The sequence below is a fragment of the Delphinapterus leucas genome, chromosome 8, assembly GCF_059928025.1.
Source record: "Delphinapterus leucas isolate spDelLeu-1000000601 "Yukka" chromosome 8, BTC_Dleu_Yukka2, whole genome shotgun sequence".
Lineage (NCBI taxonomy): Eukaryota > Metazoa > Chordata > Mammalia > Artiodactyla > Monodontidae > Delphinapterus > Delphinapterus leucas.
Genome location: NC_143136.1, coordinates 48,038,517 through 48,048,148, shown reverse-complemented (window position 1 = coordinate 48,048,148; position 9,632 = coordinate 48,038,517). Strand labels below are relative to the sequence as shown.

Genomic DNA, 9,632 nt, shown 5'->3' with positions numbered 1-9,632 from the left:
CCCAATATCTTTCTTGACTAGATTTTTCTTTTTCTTTAGTGAGGTGTTCCAAAGGTGAAATTCATATGTAAATAACTACCAATATATAGAATTTTCCATATGTCCCTTAACGCATGCTAAAATGGTAATGTTTTCTTTTTTAAGTTTCCAGTGAGGAGGTGTCTATTGTTTCCACACCGTCAAGAAAAAAATATGAATCAAAACAGCCTCTAAGAAGCATATACAATGATTATTCGCTTTATCAATTTTGTGAACATCTCACTGAGTCCGTCATTTGCCATTTAATTTCAAGCATTTCTGATAGCACCACAGATAGCAGAGAAAAGGAGAAAGCTTCCCATGCAGCATTTAACACAATTATTTCAATTGATTCTCAAGTGTTTGAGAGTAGGTCAATTTTTGTTGGAGAACTTGCTTTAAGTATTTCTGAAATCATTGCTGAAATCCTTTTAAATAGTAACATCATAGAGACTGACATTGCACAGCAAATGTTTTCGTTAAAAAGAAAGTACATTTGCTGCCCAGGAGTAGCTGCTGCTGACTTTGATGATCTCTTTCAGGATCTCTTAATAGGTGTGATTCATGTACTGTCCAAAGAAATAGGGTTAAATCATCACCTGGAAAACAGTGGAAGAAATAGACCATTTTCCATGCTTAGAAGCAACAGTGTGCCCATTTGCAACAAAAAAAATACCATGCAAAGACAGAAAGCTTCCAGAGACTGGAAATTATCTACTCACAAAACTGATCATATCATTCAAAAAAATAAATTAAGTTATCTGGCCCATAAGTTAGATAGTCTGGCTGGTAGCCTAAAACCTCATGAATCCAAAGAAGTAGTCAACAAAGTTTTCAGTATTGTTTTGGATTTATTTTTACCAGATGAACAGCCAGATGAGGCTATGGATGCTGATAAAAAAGCAATATTTTTTTCATCATCAAATGATCGGCAATGTAATAACATACTTGGAAATAACTTAGGGCTCACCCCCAAATCAGTTTTCCTTCTCAATGTTGTGTGTGAGAAACTTATTAGAACACTTTTAGAAAAATGCACAAACTCTGTCTTTCTTGATAATAGCCCTCTTTCTGAAGAGATATCAGCAGAAGAATGTCAACTTTTAAAAATACTTCAAAGTGTACAAGATGAAGAATTTGATTGTTGTAAGAGAACGATGGACTGTGAACAATTTCAAGGGGATTATATGTCAGACGTTTTGGAAAATCTGGCAGAAATGGATCAAGATTTACTGTCATCAGACTCTATTCTTACTGTTCTTTCCCACAGCTTGGTTAAATCATTGATGGATAAATTATGTCACAGTATACAACTGCCCCAAAGTCCACCTTTTGCAAACAAGCATTTGAAATACGGAACGAGAGAAATACAGTCTAGTTTCATAAAAACAAAAAGGCCAGAGTTAACAGAAGTAGGACAAGGTAAAGGTTCTTTAGGACTCACGAGTTATGATGGCAATGCTTTGACAGGACCCCTGAATAATCTCAGTGTAGTTAACTCCAAAATACAAGCACCATTTGGCAAGAAGTATTCAGCAAATTTTGCTAATGTGTCACCTCTTAAAAGACAGGGAACAAAGGATATGGATACAATAGCCATCCATAATAAGCTATATCCAGGAGATATGAATACGGGTGTTTATTCAGCCACATTTTTAGAGGACATAATTTCAGAACTGTTTTTTAACCTCTCTATTTCACTGTGGGGCAAAAATGAAAACATCACTGAAGCCCAGCTCAATGAGATGAATGCATTATTTATCAACAATGTAGTGAATGAGTTTAATAAGGCAAGGGTCACTGTTTTACGGAATTCTGAAGAAAGGCTGTGTTTTCCACCAATCCATAAAGAAACTTTTAGTAGGATTGTTGACTCAGTTTATTATGATGTTTTACAGCAATATAAGTTGAAAATGACCTGTGGTGGTAATCTGGCATGTGAGAGTACTTCAATAGCAGAACAAATAACGAATAGCATATTGTTAGAGATTTTGGACTACCAACTCCCATCTTGCTTCAGGGGAAAGCTCTTACATAATTCATACTGCCCTCTCAATGCTGAAATTATATTACAGAAACTTCAAAACAACCTGAGAGAATTTACTTCCCAAGCTAGGTCTTCAGCGGACTATAGCACCATGTTATCACACTCATTTTTAGAAGATATCATCAGAAGACTTTTATCTCAACTCATTCCTCCACCCAGTAAGGCGTCCTCTTTGGGAAAAAAATATTTCATGAGTTCAGATTTTAATGAAATATCTACCTGTATAATAAATAAGGTTATATCAGCCATTTCAAAACATAAAATTTGGTTCACTATATATGATAATCAATATCTATGTACAGGAAAAAACCTCCAGAAGATGGTGGATTCTGTTTATAGAAATATTATGCAAACATCTGACTCTCTTCTTTCAATACAGAAAAGTATAGTCAGCAGAAGCCCAATTATGGTTGACCAAATAGCCAGTTTTATTATCCAAGAGATTATTGAAGATCATCTTCAACCATTTTTGTGTGGAGAAGGTTTACCTCGTCCAAAGACTCCATCGGATACAATATCGAATACGGTTAAACAGGTTCTCAGTGAAGTCATAGAGTCACACAGACCCCAGACACCATCACCCTCAGGTATTTACCCTAAGACATTTGTAGGGGAAATTGTTGCCAGACTTTTATCAAAAATTTTCAGTCCAAAGCATAACACTGAAATTGAGCTGGAAAACATGACCCAAAAAATAGTAAACTCAGTAAATAACCATTTTGACAAAGCTAAAGTTCACATTCTATATAATGACAAAGAACAGTCTTACCCCTCTGTAGATACAGATATTGTGGATGAACTCGTCACCTCAGTTTATAGAAATGTTTTAAAACAGCATGGATTAGACCCTGAGGTTGATAAAGAGTCTGAAGACAGAGATATTTTTGTGGAAAAAATTACCAACTTAGTTGTAGCAGCTATTTCAGATTACCTTCTTCATCCACTGTTTTCTGGGGATTTGTCATCTTCATATTTTATTTCAACAACTGAGAATATCATTCAAGATGTTCTTAGTAACATCAGTAGGTCTACCAAGCCAAGTCAGAGTTTATCTCCGTATAACACCTTGCTGCCATATACATTTTTAGAAGACATGATCAGAATATTATTATCTAGAATTTTCCCTTCTGCATCTAGCATTGTTGCAAACAGAGAAACTCCAAAAGATAGATCAAAAGTTAATTTCAGTGAAATTGCTTCAAATATAATCAGTGATATTAGGATGAAAATTTCCCAACATGAAATTCGATTTTCAAGAGATGAAGAAACCAAGTTTGTTTATTCAGAAGACAATGTTCAGCATCTTGTGGACTCAGTATTCAAAAATATTTCAAACTCTGAGTCTCAAGAATCAGTTGAGCAAAATATCACAAGCAGTAATGATGTTTTTATTGACAGAATAGCAGGTTTTATCATTAAACATATCTGTCAACAACATCTTCAGCCATTTGTGAACAGAAAGTCATTACCTTCTTCATCATATACATATTTTGGTAATGAGAAAAGGCAGTGGTTTTATGCCAGTGTTTATTCCTCAACTTTTTTGGAAGATGTGATTTCTGGGGTTTTAGGCAAGATATTCCACAGGGTGTTAGGCATTGTACAAACAAAATCAGTAACAGATTCAGAAGATGAACTGTTTGATAAAGCTGAAAAACTCATACAGTTCATAACAGAGGAATTCTCAAAAGCCCAAGTTAGCATTTTAGAGAATGCTGAGGAAAATTTATGTTTGCCTCCAGTGGAGAGAGATGTAGTCAAAAACATTATTGACATGGTGTACAGCAAAGTTGTGCAAGAATATGAAATGGATATGATGCCTGATAAAGATTTTCTAAATGACACAAAGACACTGGCTGCAAGGATAACTAAAACCATCCTAGCCGAAACCTTTGATTTCCAAATTCATCCAAATCTTATAGAAAAGTTTCCATTTGGATCACAATCCAAACTTAGTACTGATATTTTGATAAAGAAAGTTCAATGTGACATTACTAAGTCAAGATTCCAAAGACAGGCTTCAACAATATATACTACTATGTTATCACATACTCATTTGGAAAAAATTGTGTCTCAGCTTATATCTCAGATGAGTCCATTGGCCTCCAGTACAGAACACCCAAATACTTCTCAATCAGACTTAAGTAATACAGTAATAAAACTGATAAATGAAATCATGTCAATAATTTCAAAACATTCAATATGTATTATTAAACATGGGAATGAAAAACATAGTATGATTTCAGAAAAAGATATCCAATCCATGGTTGATTCCATTTATGCTGATCTTTCCTATTCAAATATATACCAGTCTCTTACAAAAGATAAAAAAGATATAAGTAATATACCTGTTTCAAAAATAGCAAGTTTTATAATAAAAGAAATCTTTAACCATCATCTTCAGTTATTTTTATCTGGAGATAAAACTCTCCTTTCAGCCGCAGTTGATCAAACTTACAAACAGAAAGTAGTAGATCCTAAACAAAAAGAGTTGTCTTTAATTGTGAATTCAGCTGTCTTTTTGGAGGAAGTAATTTCTGAACTTTTATGTAAACTTCTTTATGCATTCTCACATAATGTCTTGGCTGCTGAAAATCCAGATACAGTTAAAGACAAAATTACTGGCATTGTTACAACATTAGTAAAATCAATTGTTCTGGAGTTCACCACATCGGAGATTTTAGTTTCAGATAACTTTGATGATGATATGTGTTTTTCAGAAGGATATAAAGAAATGGTTAAAAAAACAGTCAACCTAATTTATGAAAAAATATTAGATGAATATAAATCTCTGATTCAAATATATAGGGCTATACAAAGTGACACAGCTTGTTTTGGAAGAAAAATATATAATTTGCTTTTGGAAGAAATTTATGATTATCAGGTGCAGTCATTAGTTTCAGGAGAATTAGTATCTTCTTCCTACTCTTCCCCTCAAGCTGATAAAATCATCAGAAATGTGCTCAATGTCATCATGAGAGATAGCCATGCCTTGCCATTATGTATTACTGTGCTGTCACATTCTCTTTTAGAAGACATGATTTACAAGCTTCTAGTGCATATCTTCCCTTCAGCTGACACTGAAAGTGAACTACAAGAGGAAGAGGTTTCACCAGATTATGAGTTTGTGGATGCAGCATCAAAATTAACTGATGAAATTATCAAAGAAATTTCTGAACATGAGATCCGTCTTGCTACGGCAGAGGAGAACGCAGAGAGTATGCAATTAGAAGTGACTGAGAATTTGGTTGACTCTATATGTAATAATATTTTGAAAAAATCTGAATTTCAAGCTGAAGTCCAGAAAGATGCAGACAAAAAAGGAGGCTCATTCCTCAGTAAAATAGCTGGTTTCATCATGAAGGAAATCATGGATTATCATCTGAGGCCATTTTTACGTGGTGAAGAATCATCTTCCAATAACTTACCTAATTATGACCATGTCTCTGTACATACTAAACCTGGTAAAGAAAAGAGACAGCCTTCTCTATATTCAGCTACATTTTTGGAAGATGTAATTGTTGACCTTGTTCACAAGTTTTATTCTCTTCCAAGTATTACTGAAGATTCTAAGAAAAAAGAAACACCAGAGCCAGACATTGTGAGCTTGGCTATAAAATTTGCAAACTCTCTGATAGGAGAATTTAGGAAAAGTGAAATTAAAGTTCTACCAAATGCTGAAGAAATTTTTTCTTTTCCACCAATTGATAAAGAGATAGTTGATAAGATATCCAATTTTGTGTATGGTCAGTTTATAGGAAAGTACGGATCTAATGCTATTCAGAAGGATGATAAAAACAACATTGTTACAGAAATGATTGCTGCTTCAGCCCAGAAGGCCATCTCTGCTTTCAAGATTCAACCACTTTTTTCAGGAGACTGGTCTTCCACCTTCTATTCATTTCTAAATCCAGATAACATCACCCAAAGGGTTAAACACCTTCCACAAAAAACCTCTACACAGATAAACAGATGCTTAAAAGGGAACCAACTTACTTTACCAGAACAATCATATAAACACACATCTCTAACCTCAGACCAGAAAAATGTGTTGGATACTTTGGAAATAGATAGAGGTGCAATGAGTAAAAAGAAAAGTTTCAAAACTAAGGAGACATCAATGAAAAAAGGTGACATCCAAGATCCAACAGTTACCTCTGTAACTAGAATTATGAAAAGCAACATAGTTAACCTGTTATCAGAGTCAGCTGCAGATGTGGCAAATAAAAAGAAAGAGAATGAAAATAAAATGGGAATTCCAATTCAAAAATATAATGTATCAGAAGTTACTTCTCCAACTACTAGTGTGAAAAGTAAAGATAAACAGGAGCTGTATTTGAAGGGAACACTTAAAAATAATGAAATTGAGAAGAAAAGCATATCACCTTCAAATAAGGAGGGGCAAGGTAAGGAGGTACACACACAATTTCTAGTAGCTACTGATGGTACAGAATGTGAAAAGGAAATACTTGGACCAGATTTTGCAATAGACATTGAGAAGAAGATTGACAAAACAAGAGAAAATTCATTAAAAAAAGAAGACAAGCCCTTTCAGTTATCTTCTTTGACAACCAAAGCAAGAAATACAAAGACCACAATAGAGAAAACAGTTGCCCAAAAGCCAAACGATGAGGAAAGGAAAGACTCTCCAGCTCAAATAGATATAAAGGAAGGACAGTGCTCAGATTATGAATGTGTTCAAAATGTCATTGAAAATATTTATGATAATATCTTAGGAATATATCATTCTCAAGAATTAGCAGATTATTCAAAACGACAAAGTCTGCCAAGTTATATATCATTGCCTCTAGTTCAAGAGGTTGGCAAGGATTTTGCACAGTCCATTTCAACAAAGGATTTATACCTGTCAATTAACAAAAATCTCCCTGTCAAAGAGAAAAAAGAAGAAAAAGAGAAAGCAAGAGAAATAGAAAAAGAGAGGGAGAAAGAGAAAGAGAGAGGGGAAAAAAGAGAAAAAGAGAAAGTAAAAGTTAAGGATATTAAAAAGGAGCCTAGTAAATCAGACAGTCCTCAGTACCCACCAAAAAGTGAACCTGGAATTTTTCCTGCTAAATTTTTAGAAGATGTTATCACCGAAATGGTTAACAAATTGGTCTTTTCTTCCTCACCAGAAACACAAACATATGATAGATGTCAAAATGTAAGTGATGATGAAAATCAAGCTGAACTCTATGACACAGCTATGAGACTTATTGATTCACTGTTGAAGGAGTTTTCAGATGCTCAAATTAAGGTATTTAGGCCAGATAAGGAAAGTCAGTCTTTTCTACCTGTAGATAAAGTGTCATCAGTTCCTAAAGAACCTCCCAGGCATAAAGAATCAAATATAGATAAAGTACCATCCAATGTCAAGGAAATAACTGTGGATAATATGCATAAAATGACTGAAAAACCCTCTTCAAATAAGATACTTTTCCTAGATAAAATATCAATTGATAAAACATTGGTCAACAAAGTTGTTCACTCCTCTGTGTGCAATATTTTGAAGGAATATAAATCTCAAGACTCCATTTGTAAGAATATAAAGAGTAATGGGGGAAATTTAGCAAGACGACTAACTAGTGCAGTGATAAGTGAAATTTTTCAATATAAGCTAAATTTGATATCGTGTGATGAGTTTCCACCTTCATCATGTTTGCCTCTGGAAACTAAGGATGTTGTTAAAAAGGTCCAAAAGGTGGCTCGAACAGCCAGCAAAGAATGTCAAACATCATCGCCATATACCATCATGCTGCCTCATGAATTCTTAGAGAATGTGATTTACACTCTTTCATCTAAAATTTTCTCAACAGTATCCAACACTGAAGCAGAAACATCTGAGGGCAACTGGTTCACAGAACTAGATTTCCTGCAAATGAAGTTATTAAGTACAGTTACAACAGAGATCTCCAAAAATGAAGATATGATTATACAGTATGTGGAATCCTTACATCCCAATGATGATGAAATTATTCAATTAGTGGCTCAATCGCTCTACAATAATCTCTTGTCACAGTTTGGATCACAAGAGATTATACAAAATTGCGCAGCCAGTGGATGTAGAATTCTTTCAGAAACCATGGTTGACTTAATTCTACAAGAAGTGACTGGTAATCAGTTGCAGAACTACTTTTCTGGAGAGCTAACTCCATATCAGTGTGCAGAAGTTGACAATGTTGTTGAAAATATTCTTAAAGATGTTATCCAAACTGCTGATGTTCCCCAGCCTCAACCGTCACATGCTCGTATACTGCCTTATAACATAATAGAAGAAATTGCTGTGAAATTTTTATCGAAGCTTTTATCTATGTTTCCAAAAGTAGATAATGAAAGACCCAAATCCCTAGAAACTGAAATTCAAAAAATTATCTCAAAAATATTAAATTCAATACAAGAATTTATCTCCAAAAGTAAGATTAAAGTTGTATCACCAGCGAAGGAATTGCCTACTGTACCTTTAGCTGACAATGAAACTGTTGAAAAAGTAGTTAATTCTGTTTATACCAGTATTTTAAAGCACTCTGGCTCACACATTTCTATATTTAAAGATTTAATGGGTAAAAGTAATGTCCTCTCTGATATAATAGGTTTTTTATTGGTGAAAGAAATTTCCAATTCTAAATTTCAACCTCAAGTAGAGGAAGAATTATCAAGTTCAGAATTAGCTCTGGAAGCTATCAAAATTATGGAAAAAGTGGCCAAAATGGTTAATGAATTTAAGTCCCAGGAAAAGTCTTCATCCAAAAAAGGTTCTGTGTTAGATGCCACGTTTTTAGAGGAAGCATTGGCTTTGTTCTTGGCTAAAATAGTAAGGTTGCCAAGTGCCTCAAGCAAACATGCAAAAAACTTATCAAAGCCTGAGTTAAATAAAATTGCATCTCAACTGACAAAATCTGTGACGGCTGAAATTTCTAAGAGTAATATTAATCTTGTTGCTGCTGATTCTGAAGAACACTTTTTAAATCCAGAAAGTATAGAAATGATTTCTCAGGTTATTGATTCTATTTATAGTAATGTACTACAACAACCTAGAACCCATAAAGATCTTTATTATGATATAAAAAGTACAAATGGAGTTTTCCCTAAAAAAGTGGCCAGTTTAATTATTAATGAAGTTTCAAATTTTCCCTTAGATACCGTTAGTCCAAAGAATTCAAATGCTGGTCTCTTAGGAGATCTAGACATTAACAGAATTGTTCGAAAGGCACAAGAGCATGCTAAAGTGATCCCTGACTTAGATAAAGAAGAGTCAAATAAAGATTCAATTGTAGAGGACTCTACAATTAAAATAGTTCTACATGTTGGGAATAAACCACTCAAAATAGATCCAAACATTATCTCAGAACATTTAGCAGTAATTTCTGTAAAAACTCAACCTCTTGAGAAACTTAAGGTGGAATGTTTTAAAAACACTGGACATAACATAGCAGAACTGAGAAGAGCATCAATAAGTAGAAGTTATTCCTCAGACACATCTACTGTAGGACAATTAAAAAGAGAAAGACGTACCTCATTGAATAAGACGGGACGACTCGATGTAAAACCCTTTGAGGTAAGTGAAAAAGCA

The 9,632-nt window shown here is 34.1% G+C and overlaps 1 protein-coding gene across 1 annotated transcript in view; it reads left to right on the top strand.

Annotated features, from left to right (window-relative positions):
* FSIP2 (fibrous sheath interacting protein 2) overlaps positions 1–9,632 on the top strand; it is a 126,037-nt gene that overhangs the window by 93,886 nt on the left and 22,519 nt on the right. The window contains exon 12 of the mRNA XM_089915916.1: positions 145–9,617. Coding sequence (XP_089772042.1) covers positions 145–9,617 — 9,473 coding nt within the window. The remainder of the gene's footprint in view (positions 1–144; positions 9,618–9,632) is intronic.